This window comes from Cyclopterus lumpus, chromosome 10 (genome assembly GCF_009769545.1).
Source record: "Cyclopterus lumpus isolate fCycLum1 chromosome 10, fCycLum1.pri, whole genome shotgun sequence".
In the NCBI taxonomy this organism is placed as follows: domain Eukaryota; kingdom Metazoa; phylum Chordata; class Actinopteri; order Perciformes; family Cyclopteridae; genus Cyclopterus; species Cyclopterus lumpus.
Window position 1 is genome coordinate 17,690,228 of NC_046975.1, and position 14,068 is coordinate 17,704,295.

The following is a 14,068-nucleotide window of genomic DNA, read 5'->3' on the forward strand; positions in this document are numbered from 1 at the left end:
TGCTAAGGTGATGCCAGACGAAAAAAACATTTCTGCAAATTTTCAGTTGTCAAAGCAATTGCGGCTGAGTGTATTTGGCTGGGTGAGAAAGGGTGCAAATTATAGCGGGGACCAGACTAATGTACAAATACACCTATTGAGAAGGTAAGCAAATTGAGTCCTTGCGAGGGCTCAAGACAGCTCATCTAAATAGCACGTTGGACAATTTCAGCCTCTAAGTGTGAATGAAAGAGAAATAATGTTCTGCATATGCAAACACACACACAGACCGCAATTTCAGTAAATTTATGTCTTCTGAGCACTTGTGTAAACACTGATTTACAATATGTGTACATAATAATTGGCTACAGGTGGTCTCTCTGTCACTGCAAGGCCACATTTGCTTTTTTTTGTCTTCACAAATTGCAAAACTGAAGAGCTTAATCCTCTGTCCTGTAACCTTCCTACTCCGGTGGGTACGAAAGAGCTCTTAGCTTGATGCGCAAGTTCGCTGATCCAATAAATAAATTAAGAAACAAACGATCGCACTAGCTGTCAGCCGTAGGGAGGAACCAATGTGTGCACGTGCAAAAAGTGTCCTCACACGAGCCACATAGGCTCGCCGTTGCCATTTTCTATTACCTTATATCAACCCCGCAAAAAAAAATAACACTTTCAGGATGACAAAATACGAGAGGACTGTATGTGTGGAGTAAGCTTGACAAAGAGATAAATGGAACGGCCGTGCTCTGTGATAGGGGTTACAAAGTCACAGACAAGCATGGGGAGCTGCATACCGAGTAGCTTTAAAGCCAGTTCAGACGGCGCTCCAAAACCGGCGAGAAAGATCTGCTTAACTTGTCTTGTTCCTTTTTGATGCTGTCAGCTGGAGTGGGTGTTGAACATGAGCCAGCGTCACAACATTGGTTGGCGGAGAAGTTTCTGAGCAAGAAAGCGACGCCTCAGCTACTTTGGCTGTCATTTCTACAGGATGGGTACATTTTAATGCAGGGCTATGATCACGACAGAGATCTGGATGTTTACTTCAAACTACTCTTGAACACTTTGACAACGGAGGCAGAGGGACAGAGAGAGATATTTGTACTATCTATACTTAAATATGGTTGTTTGTTTGTGTGTGTGTGTGTGTGTGTGTGTGTGTGTGTGTGTGCGCGCACACATGCGTCAACATGCGTATTTGTACTATCTATACACCACGAATCTACTTAAATATGGTTGTTTGTGTTTGTGTGTGTGTGTGTGTGTGTGTGTGTGTGTGTGTGTGTGTGTGTGTGTGTGTGTGTGTGTGGACGACAGTAGAAATTCTGTGTCAGAGTGTTATTGTGGTGACTGAATTAAACATTATTAAATCAAATGTGTAATAATTGAAAAACGTCTTTATAGAAGAATAAGTAATGTATTCTGCGTTTAAAGGATATACATTTATTTTATAGAATTGTGATTTAAGAAAATGGAACTGAATCTAAGGAGACCAATAAAATAAAAAAAAGTATGCTCTTGAAGGGGATTATCTGCAATGGGATATTAATTGGATCAAATTAATGCTAAATTCAAGATTCACACTGCTTGATAAACCATGCAGAGTGCTACACGTATAAATATCTGCATGGTCAGAGATATGGGACACACGGCTCAACTCAGCTTCTCCAACACAATTTGTGGGTTTGCTTATTTCCAACACTGCATACAGACTGACTTTGAAGTGCTATTGTTATTCTCGTCTGGCCCTGCGGGAAACAATAAAAAACACTCCCCTAAATCCAATTTATAAGCTGTCAGCCAGGTTGTGTGTCCATGGCAAACTACACCGAGTAGTTCAACACATTAAACAGACTAAACTGCATCATCTGACCCAACAAGTCTATACTGTCTGAGGTCCTCTGTAAACGCAGGATATACTCACAGTGGGTAACCACGTATGCATGCTCTGCAATCTCTGTCTGAGCGTGTGCCACCCAGTGGGAGAAGATTGAAGCAATAGAGATGTTTTTAGTTTAAAAGAAACAGCCATCTCCTTCCGTCTTGCTAAACATCATAGAGTGTTTACCCACAGCAGTGATGGAGCATATCTCTTCTATTGTCATACTTTATTTTGTTTCTGTCATCAGTCAGGATTTTGAATTGGCGTTGTGCTGTTTTCATATCAGCTGTGATTTACTGAGAAAGATCGGGAAATGTGTCCCTTGCTCAATTTTAAATACCGAAAACCTGCAACTTTGAATGGAAGAGGTTAGGCAAAAACATTTAAAGGAACAGTACAGCCCCCCCCCAAAAAAATATGTATTTTTCCTCTTAGCCGCAGTGCTGTTTATCAATCTTCTTCCGCCTTCTCTCGAATATAATGGTTCTATATGGCACCCAGCTTGGTATGAAAGCATGAAAGGTTTAATGCATTAAACTGCTCATAACAAGGTCTGTGGATTATCTTGAGAAACCAGGTCAGGATTTATGGAAAAAGATATTGCTGTTGAGTTTTTCAAATGTATTGTTTATGCATTTTTTTTAGCACTATAAGCCGAAAGCCATATAGTATTATTATATATGTGAGAAAGAAGACTTCTCTATGGCCGATATCTGCAAAACTAGGCAACGCACACCAAAACAATCTAGAGTGCTAAACAAGCAATGCAGGTAAGACTTAAATTAAGTATTTTGATTTTGAGTTGAGTCTGTTTAAAGGGTGAATAAAAGGGTCCTTTAAAGGGTGAGTTAATCCAAATAAAAAATTTTAAAAAAATGTATTCCTACTTTATATTTAACATTTGTTCACTCTGGACATCACAACTGGATTTCTATTCACATCTATTTTCTCTGGGCAGCAGTAAGTCTCAATTATGGATAGCCAGACCTCTCAATTACATTATCTGAACTGTGACATAATCTTTATTATACTTAGCATTCTCGGGACATAATTTAATTTGGAGTGGGTGTGCATATGACAGGCTATCTAGGGATGTCTGTTTAATGGTATGCAAGATGCATGAGAATGTGTGCAGAGCAAGATGTGTGACAACGAATGTGACAGAGTATCAGATAATTTGACTTACATATTTTCCTCTCCAATGATACAGAAAGCAGAAAGAATTTTGACAGTCTCGGTCATCATGCTGGTCTGTTTGGGGTCAATCGCTCGTGCCAACAGCAACAGGCTGCGCTCATCTCCCAAGATCCTTTGCAGTCCATACTGTGAGACCCGGAAGGGAAGAGGTAGGAAACAGAAAAGGTACATTGAGTATAAATTAATGACAAATTCATTATAAAAAGAAGCTAATCTACGTCATTTATAGTTAGCCTTAATTTTCTTTTAAGGAGGGACAACGAGGCCATGGGAGAAAATGGAGAGGATGATGAATTAATTCAATTTAGGACAGGACTGTAGGGACAAATACTTATAGTCTCCCGTACCTTTTAGTCCCCCCACAACTGAAGGAATGGGCCGAGATGACCACACGTGGGGATTAACTCTGAGAGCAGCAACTACAAGAGTCCGTCTATCCTTGAAATGTGTGCCACTTTTGAGAAATGAGCAAGACCTTTTCCAAAAAGGACAATTCAAATATCCGAGACTGTTGCCTTGAAATGGAACAACTGGCTTCACTTTGCTGAGCCTCTATCCTCGGCTCGTCATAGTCCAGATTAAAATCCGGCTTTGAGTCCTGGCCACCTGAGCTATGATTAGACATGTCTGAGATGTTTAATATTAGTTCACAAAAAAGTAGCCCCAGTACTTAATGGTGATAGACATTACATTTAGCACTGCATCAAGCAATATCAGTTCATCGTGCAGGAATGTTGAAGCAGAATTAATTATGTCATCAATCTCTCTTCTTTGTTGACTCATACAAACCTTATTGTTCATGAAAGCCTTCAAGCACTGGATAAGTTTGTGCTGGTTCCGCTTATCAATATTCTCTTGCCTGAAAAAAAAGAAAAAAGAAACAACGAAAAGGAAGTTGTGATTAATATGCACACAACCCAGTCCTATTAAAATCACACCGAGATGGGATGTCACAGGGGATCACTTACTGTTTCTTGTCCAGCAGCTTCTCCAAAGCATCCAGAAGAAGACCAAGACCCTCATGACCGAAGTTATTAACCCAACTAGAAAGAAGACACAGACAGACAAAGAAAAACAGTCACCCAATATTCAGTAAAAATTGTTATTGCCCTGCTGGTTCATTGCGAACCAGGATGATTCACTGAAGGAAGCAAACACAATAAATATTGTGCTAAACTCAAAAGAAAGAAATAAGTAATTCAGACTGATATACAAAGGTACATCATGGCCTCCCTAATGCTGCGAGCGCTCTCAATGAGTTTGAATTTAAACTGTACCCATCTACAAGCAAATTAACATCCATCCATCTTAACTAGTGTTTCCATCGCAAAGCAGTTTGTATCCAGCCCCCGCCCCCGCCCTGCGAGTGGGTGTGTGTTCCTGTGCCAAAAGATTAAGCAATGCAAGGAAGATAACACTGTAATCGATAATGGATCGCAAGACATAATTGGCTATAAACGACAGCGTATCAAGAGACGCCAAATGATCCTGTTTGTCTACGCCGGGAGCGGAGCGCGGCGGGGGGGAGGGTCGGCAGGACAGTGCGGTCGCAGCCAGATTATGTCATTAGCATCGTTTTCAGGCCCCCAACTGTCAATAATGCAAAATGCATGAAACAATTTTCTGACATTAATGGGGCATACGTCAAGGATTTAACCCGCCTTTTCACAATGATTTAAAATAATAACGGTTTGAGTATTAAAGTCGTTTGTATTGACTCAGTGAGTTGGGAGAAACCCTCAATTGGGGTGAGATGCATTAGCCTGAGGAAACTGGCAAAGTTGGGGTGACGTATTTCTTTGAACTGTGACTAAATTTGCACACCCGATAACCCCCAACCTACAATTACTCAAATTGCATTAACAGACAAGCTGAACCACTTTATACATTTTTTAAATTTAGTGTTTGTGTATAATGATGATCGTTTTTTTCTTAATAAAAACAAAACGCCATAATCTTGCAGATGTATGAACGCCTGTACATAATGAACCTTCCTGTTTGAAAATGTCCTTTCATACTGGAATGCTGACATGCTTTGAGCTTATTTAAGGCCATAAAATAAGTAAGAACTGGCACTGTTTACAGCAGAATAATAATACAGTCATATATATATATATATATATATATATATATATATATATATATATATATATATATATACACATTTGTGATACGGAGGTGGTAGGAATAAATGAGACATCAGGACAACAACAACAACAGCAAGGACACAACATAGCTGAGGGAGCACACATCAGTAAATCCACAGTCTTTGTATCTGCTCCGGATGGTTATGTCAGTATTCCGGGAAAAAATAAATGGGAGCAATAATTGTGAAGAGAATCTTGGTTCATTACACGGTGTAACTGCAACATAAGATTCAGGGGATGCGGTGTCACCTCAACAAGGACCAGTAGAGGTTCTCCCTCATCCCCGTGTCCTGCTACGCTTCATGGTTATCACAGCAGACATGTAGAATATATACCATGTTTCTCTATACTTTCAAAAGAGCGTGTATGTTTAATTTAATTCAATTTCTAACAGTTTTATATACTAAAGTGAGGCAAATTGTCATCACATATGTCGATCCTTTTTAACTTTATTACCTATTTGTAAATATTACGATGCCCTGTTTCTCTTCCAGCTCTACAATTGAGTGCTGTCACATTTGCATGTAGTGAACAACATTGTGTTACATCTTTCCGGTTCTTTTGAATAACCACAGGATGGGACGAGTATATTTTGTCTTGCAAAACACACACAACTTCAGATGTTTTGCTACTCAAGTTGTTTCATCACCGTTTTCACAAAAAAAAGTCAGAAAGCTTAACTAATAACCACCTTCGACAGAGAAGTTGCACTAATTAAAACAGAATATAAATTGGAAATTTGGCACCAGATGTTTGTGTAAATTGTCTGCTGTCTGCTCCGTGTCTACCTTCTCTGTATTGTCGCTGGGTTGAAACGGAATAGACGTAAAAGGAAAGCGGGACTGGGATTGTCCGTGCAGAACGTTTCTCATCTGAAACGTATGCCTTGTTGCAGGTTGCAACATAATGCCGTCCTCCTCAAGGTTTTTAAAGCACTAAAATGCTTAGACTCCTCCCTACATCCCAGACTGTCTATCATTTTCTGTCCCCTCACGTATATATTACCCTTAGGTCCTCCACAGCTTGCCTTTTAAATGTCCCCAAAGTTACCACAGAAAAGAGGTATGGTCCTTCTCCAGTGTTTGTCCCGAGGCTCTGCAATGAATGCCATTTATCTGTTCATCTGAGAAACTGCCTCAGTGGACAACACACTATAACAAGTAATAACTCAGAAAACAACACTGCTTCTAGGCCTCTTACTCGTAGTAGTAATTATGTTACCGCCCTCTTTAACAGGCTGCTGGCCTACCAGTCTTCTTTATTTCAATTAGCTTATGAAGAGTATTGTTGGGGGGGCTAAAGCGTTGTTTGGTCAAACACGACACACTTGTTTCTCTTGGACAATAATCAACAATATCTAATGTATCATTTCAACATCGAAGGAACAAGAGGTTCCGTCTGTTCCTTATCAGTCTCTTCTCCTAATGTGGCCACACACATCCAAGGATTTCATTAACTTGGGGGGACAACTTGTTCATCTAATATTGATGGCTATAATCCTCATGTGAAGTGCCACCAAATTGAGTTACTTTCTGCAATCATGTATATTCCGCAGGCAAAGTGATAAATTCATGGTCGGTCTTTGGGGAGCAATTTCTTATTTTATACGTAGCGTTATTTCTACTGGCTGGATGCAATTATGTTGCAGTTATGCTAACTGCTATCGAATGTATGCATTGAAAAAAAATCTCACAGTTTTGCACGTGTGTACGGGCAGGACGCACGTTCACTAAAGAACATTCATGCCGCGCGGAAAGTCCACTTCATGTTGTGGACTTGAAACAACAAAGTCCAAATCTCTTGCAGTGAAAGGACCATCTGTCTTCCTGTCGAATGACATTTGTTCCCGAAAAAGAAAATTGTTGAAAAAAGTGACTGGCTTTCTGAGATGTGCTACCGTAACATATGTAGTTATGCATGAGCAACTATTCATCTATGCATTCAATTTATACATTGAATCCTTTCCAGAGGTCACGGGGGACGATCCCATCTTGCATTTCGCGAGAGGCCGGCTACAACAACCTGGAGAGGTCACCAGTCTATCACTGGACACACGCAGTCAGAGAGACGGAGAAAATCTCGATGGAAACCCTACGATATGTCAACTCCAGAAACACCCCAGATGGCCATCTCTGCTGCGAGGTGTCAGCGCTCAGCACTCGGCCACCACGGGAAAATATGTATATTGGGATGTGTGCACTCACTGTATCTATGTATGTTTATATATTACAGGGTTTCCAAGCTAAACAGCAGTGAGACTTTAATAAAAAACGATCATATTCAGTCTCTCCAAAGCGCACTTCAAACTGTACTTCAAGGTGCTTCACGCAATCGTAGAAAAGGAGCAGGAACAAAATAAGCCGCGGTGGCACTTCTGTCGCTAATATATATGCCGTCTCAGCACCTGAGAACAGCGTGGTACCCCTTAGTGCCACTCCAGGCCGTGTTCTGTGCCTTGCTCAAGGGAATACAAGCAGTTCCAGTGTATTAAGCCCCGTAAAGCGATAAAAGTGACGACAGACTATCACAGCGGAGGCTGTGGAAAACAGTGTAGAGCTCCCCAAATACTTGGCAGGAGAAATGTTAATGCGTGACGAGATGTTGCCGCGCATCGCCGGGCCGCAGTAAGTGACTCAACGGCGGCAGAAACAGCGAGCAGCCCGACGCCCCTCTCAGCCTTTGTTTGACTGATGGCTGCTCTCGTGTTTGGATGGCTTGTCGGCGCATTGATTTCCGTCTGTGGACCGGTGTTATTATTTTTATCATGGCTAGGTAGGGAGCTTTTTTATTGAAAGCTTCTGTGCAAGTGCAATATCGTTCATATTGTATTACAGGCAAAGCCGTACAACTGTCCCTCTGTGTGAGTACTGACCTATTCAGTGCTGCAGTATTCCAAATGAAGCCCGAAGCTCGGCGCAACAAACAGCTTGAAACCGAGCACCACCTCTGACTGCATCGTGATTCAGCGCGCCAAAAAAGGAGCTATATTATACTCTGATCAATGTAATAGCCTGCTGAAATAACAATAATGCACAGGGCATATCAGATGGCAGAAATTGGATATAAAATATTTACCATATGTTTCTGTTTATTACAAAAGAATGTGTTTCACGGAAAAGCTATTAAGAGGAGCAACTTTTGTTTTCCCTTCTTCTAATGTTTCCTTCAGCGCTTTGATTTAGTTGATTGGAATCGAACTTCGGGTATCAAAGGTTGTGGCCTTTGTAACTGTTATAACAAAAAATAGAAAATCAAAGCAGCACTGAATGGATCACAATATATACATATATACAGTATAACTATATACATATATATATATATATATATATATATATATATATATATATATATATATATATATATATATGGTCACACTGGATACATCTTCTGTTCCCAGTGCAATCGCACGTAGCTAGTATAATTAAATCATTCACTTGTGTGCTATTAATTCTGTGCATCTTGGTGTCTTTACGTTCCAGACTAGTTTGATCAATTCATCCCACACCCTAGATATGAAACTCCCATGAAACCTTACAGACTGCATAACACACATACGTTCTAACCTGTAGGCATTAACAAATATATCTGTTAAATCCAGCATACACTGTTGCCACTGTCGTTTTGAATCTTCCACCTCGCACAAAAGTGAGTTAAATATTTAGGAGATTGTCGCCTCTTATGGTAGAACCAAGGTTACATATAGAGAGCCAAAAGCGTTGACCTGTGCTGTCCTTGAAGGGCGACGAGCAGCTGCTATCCTTCACGTGTAACTCCAGGTAACATGCACTCTCTCCCCATCCAAGTGACAGGTGCTATGTCACTCCACTGAGCTGTCCTGATAATATCTCAGCTCTCCATCTCCTGCTGGCCTGCACAGTTCTTAAATATAATACATCACAGCAGATAACATGTTGTGGCTGGACAAGAACGACCGGAGGTGTGGACTCGAGTCACGTGACTTGGACTCGAGTCAGACTCAAGTCACACAATTGATGGCTTTAGGCTCGACTTGACAAAATAAAAAAAGACCCGCAACTCGACTCGGACTTTAACACCAATGGCTCTTAGCGTTTGGATTGAAAATACTTGATATTTTTACCCTAAGCCCGAAGATCAAAATGTTTGTCATTTAAAAGAAAAGTGCGACAAATCAATTAATTTCCTGAATCAACTAACTTTAACGCTATTCATTCAAAGCAGGTCGACATTTAATTTCCCAGGTCCACTTTGTTTGAACCAATCCCAAAGCATCCAATCACGTTGCAGGACAGAACCATGAAGAACTAAAGTTACTGAGTATATCAAGGATCATTTTGTTGTGCGTTGGTCAACACAAAAAAAAAAATAATGAGAGAATGCAAAACGTGTGGGTAAAAAAACAAATAAATTGCTGACTGAGACAAACGGTATTGAATTTGGGAAATAGCGCATTATGACTTGTTGAGGAATCCAAACTCAACGTTCAGGATGTACTAGTGACTTGCAAAACAATGACATGGTCCCAGTTCTCTTTGTAATTTTACACACCTATTTTGATCTATCGATTTTCTTCAACTGGTGTTTCATGACAAACGTAAAAATAAAAATAAAATAAAAATAATTCAAGCCACTGAAAAAGAACCGTTCCCAGAGTCAACAGGAGCAGTTCCGCTGTTTGATCTCGGTACTAAAGCTAGTAACACAGTCTCAGGAAAATATTCCTGGTGTCAGCACTCCAAGAATATGATTGCTGGTGTAACCAAGCAAGCACCGACGCAGCAGCAGTGCAGTACTCCAAAGGAGCACTTTGCACTTCTAATGCTATTTGAGTCACAGCTTGATTCCAAAACGTGGTTCTAACAAAGAGTGAAGCTCTGCCTTAAAACATGAACCAATGTTCTACTTTTCCCTGGTTGAACTGAAGCTGCTCGGGTGTGTTTGTGTGTGTACACGTGCACACAACTCAATGAAGGCAACAATTGGGGAGTCTCTCTTGGAGTTAAATCAACTAGTAAGTGCAGACAGCTCTCCAGTCACTCTGAAATGAACCCCCAAGAAAACACTTGATATTTCTAATTACCCGCCGAACATCACCATTCCGACACGACAGTCCTTCCTGCTCGCTGACGGCAGACAGAAACCATGAGAACGACTGGCGGGATTGCAGCTTGATTAGACAAACTGAATTGAATTATGGGATGAGTTTCATCTTTCAATAAAGAGAGGGAATTGAAAGGTTACTTTTAAAATACTTACTAAACGTGGGCTCAGGTCAGGATTATGTCCCACGTACAAAAAACAGGAAGACAGATAATTCAAGTTTGCATATGTGTTTGAGGATATGTACACCAGAGATTTTGTCAAGCTGTTCAATAATTGTTAAATACATGTCAAAAATGCACTACATTATATAGTGTTTTGTCTACAGGCATCATATCCGCCAAATTTAGAAACAAATATTTCTAAATTATGTATGTATCACATCGGGGCCGTAACAGATATGGGTATCTTGGAGGTTAACAGATGGTGTAATAAAATGAAATAGGCATCACTCTTGAAATATACGCAGGCACTGAGGACATTAATGTCTCCAAAATGGTTTTCACTGCCTCTGAGGGAGAAGGGCGAACGTCAACTCTGAAGTCAGCCGCAAGGGTAAAAACTAGTTAACTTGCTCATTTCTGACTGCTCGTCACGTCTGTTGGAAACAGTGTCATAACATTTGTGCCAAATTTAACAGTCAAATAAATCTCTTTGAATGCTATAAAAGGAGAATGATTGCACCATCCTCAGACATAAAAGACCAAAAGAGTGTGGATTCACTAATGAGTGAATCATTTCTGTTACTTTTGATAACACTGAAGAGCCAGAGAAACCTTTGCCTACCAAGTTATTATGTCATTTCCTCATCTTTCCTGTCTTGTTTCACCTTGACGAGTGACAGAACAAACTTGTACGAGGCCTTGAAGGTAAGAGTGGTTTGTAATAACACTGGGAGTCTCGAGAGTAGAGTCCCAGAGCGTGGTGCAAAGGAAATTACCCCTGTGGGAAGCGTCCCCCTTCCGCTTTACTTCATCGCCACGTGTCCAACAGCCACAACATATTTCATCGCCCTGACAGGTTAGGTTTTTGGATATCTTGTGTCTCTCCTCCCCCCTTTACTCATCCCTTCCCTGTAAGATGTTAAAATCTTGATCGTCGTGGCCGGAAAACTAAATTTAGATCTTTTTTTTCCATTACGCTACAAAGCGATGGGAAGAAATGGTGCTTGATCCAGAAATTTCAAAACGCAGCAGCAGACTGCCATGTGTCCTGAGGTAGCCTGCTCCACTAAACTCCACTGAAGACATCAACATTGTGAATGCTACATCAAAATAATATTCATATTGACATTTACTCAGATTGGGCTTACAAATGCACTATCCAGAGCAACTAAATAAATACAGAGGATCAATTATGGATGATGGGGGGGAGACCAAAAATGACAGTTATTTATCTGTGTGAAGAATGTGTCACACAGAGCTGGCCAATTGATGTCTATGTACCTAAATCCTCAACAGGTATCAATCATCAGTGCAGTGTTAACTCATTGCAGTTGCATTGAGAGCCACTATTCACTATTGGTGCCTGTCCCAGGCAAGATTTCAGGCTTAAGCTGTGGAGAGGGGTTTTATACATCCGCTGGGACGTTTTAGACGCTCATATTTGTTCGAGCAGTCATAAAAGTAGATGGACACAGTGGACGGAAGAGACCAAGGGAGAAAGAGTCGGCGGTTGTCAGTCGCAGTTAGTGCTCCTAATAAAATACATTTTGTGCCAAGGGAGGAGATAATGTTCCCACCTTTTAATTGTCTTGGTTTTAATTGTATACGAGTAAGTACAGTAATATCTTTACACCTTCCGGTCGGCATTCGCTGTATATATATATATTTTATCAGAAAGAATGATCACACTGATTGATTGTCAAGAAATACTGTTTTCTGGTCATATGTGAGTTTATTTTGCTGTATTTTACTATATTATAACACACATAGATCACTAAGATGAGGGAGTGCTTCGCTAATCATTTGAAAGGGAGCACCACCACTGCACTTGGCAGGCATGTTGAGCAGAAGGGTTTGTCAGTATGTTGCTCAATGCTTTATCAGGCTGTGCATTAGGACAGTCAGTCAACAAGACGAGCAGCTTCATGTGAGTAACTTCAAAGCTCGTAAAAAAAAAAAAAAAAGCCCATTACTAGTGTTCCATGCAACCCTCTGTGCTCAGCTACGAGCATTCAACTGAGAAAAGCTGGTGAGACTGATTCAGAGTCTGAGACACCCTGTGTGGCAGAGCAGCAAGATCATCACAACAACCCACACCTTGAGTATCCAGACAGAGAGAGAAACTCTGGTGTCAGCAAATGTCTCCCGCCTCCATAAAAAGACCTGACAAGAAAATGCCCCTGAGAAAATGTCTGACTTGTACCGTGAAGATTTCACATAATGAAAAGTTGGGAGCCCAGTTCAATTTTGCTTAAATATGTCTTAGGGATCTGAGGGCTAGCAGATCTAATATGGAAGTCACTGTCGGGATTTGACAGAGTCATAGTGTAATGCTGAGGGCTAAACATAGGGAACTCAAAAGCCGGGGCCATGGATGTGTGGTGTGTTGCTCAAAACCAGTCTCCTATTTTTATATTGCAAAGTCTATTCATGCAGCTGATATCAGACTGCATTATCAAGTAAAGTGGAAAAGGTATCCACAATCATAAAAAAGACCAAATTCAAGCACACATGATACAAAATAATTGAGTTCTGCATTGTGACTTTAAAAAAAAAATTGATATCATGTTTTGCCTATTAAGATATCACATTTGTGATATATTTTGACATGGATGGTATCACAGTATCCCCCTGTGCCAGACAGAGAGGATAAATTGTGAAATGAGTGTGAAAAAGAAGGCCGGACTGAAACACTGCAGGATTTCTCTTCCACGAAATGAGAAAATAAGAGGGTTGTAATTTTCTGTAAGTTGGCATCTCACTTCATGTCAGTGGATTAAGAAATGAATGAAAAGCGGCTAGTCAATCTGACACTTTTAAATTAAGAAAAGAGTATCCAAATGACAGAATTAAAATGGGGAGATTGAAGTAGAGGATACATAATTGGCTGGGGAAATTCTGACAGAAAGAGAAGTGGAAAACATGGCAGCTGAAGAGGAGAGAGTGGAAACAGAGTAAGCAGCGGATGCTCCAGGCAATGCCATCTGTGGGTGGATCTGCAAAGGCTGCATGCCACACACACCTGTGTGGAGCTGCCTGGGAGATAAGGCCCTGAGCACAATGGCCCTGTGGCCACCTGCGCTGCCAAACAGGTGCACAGCCCAGCCAATTAAACTATTAGACAAACACAGGCCTCTGGGAGCAAATTAGCAGGCTGCCCAAACACCACAGGAAAAACAAAAAGCAATGGTAAGCACTAACTGTGAACGAACATTTGATGTGAGACTCTCCTTTCAGAGTATAGAATTACGTTTAGTGTTCCACAAAACAAATGACTGGTTTTGATTTCGTTATCAATGTCGAAAAAATGTCCACCAACTGTGTTATTTGATATAAAAAGAATGAATACGTATGAAATTGCTTACAATGTATTAAGGCTCAGGGCTATATTTTGCTATTATATATCCAAATGTCACTAATCTTTCTTGATAAAGAGAAGAGAAGAAGACAGTGGATACAGTAGTTAGTGAACTCAAGATTGCTAATTGTAATATCGTACTATTTGGGTATGATCAATGGCCCACGTTTGACAAAGTAGCGCTTTAACTGGTCGCATAGAAATGGTCGTTTGAGGTTAAAACATTAACTGCAAAAATAGCTTAAAAATAACAATTAACTTC

General features: G+C 40.5%; 1 protein-coding gene across 1 annotated transcript in view; it reads right to left on the bottom strand.

The window, feature by feature from the left end:
- The window catches only part of diaph2 (diaphanous-related formin 2), a 347,468-nt gene that overhangs the window by 233,015 nt on the left and 100,385 nt on the right, over positions 1-14,068 (bottom strand). Inside the window, 3 exon segments of the mRNA XM_034542988.1 lie at positions 3,048-3,184; positions 3,848-3,917; positions 4,027-4,101. Coding sequence (XP_034398879.1) covers positions 3,048-3,184; positions 3,848-3,917; positions 4,027-4,101 — 282 coding nt within the window.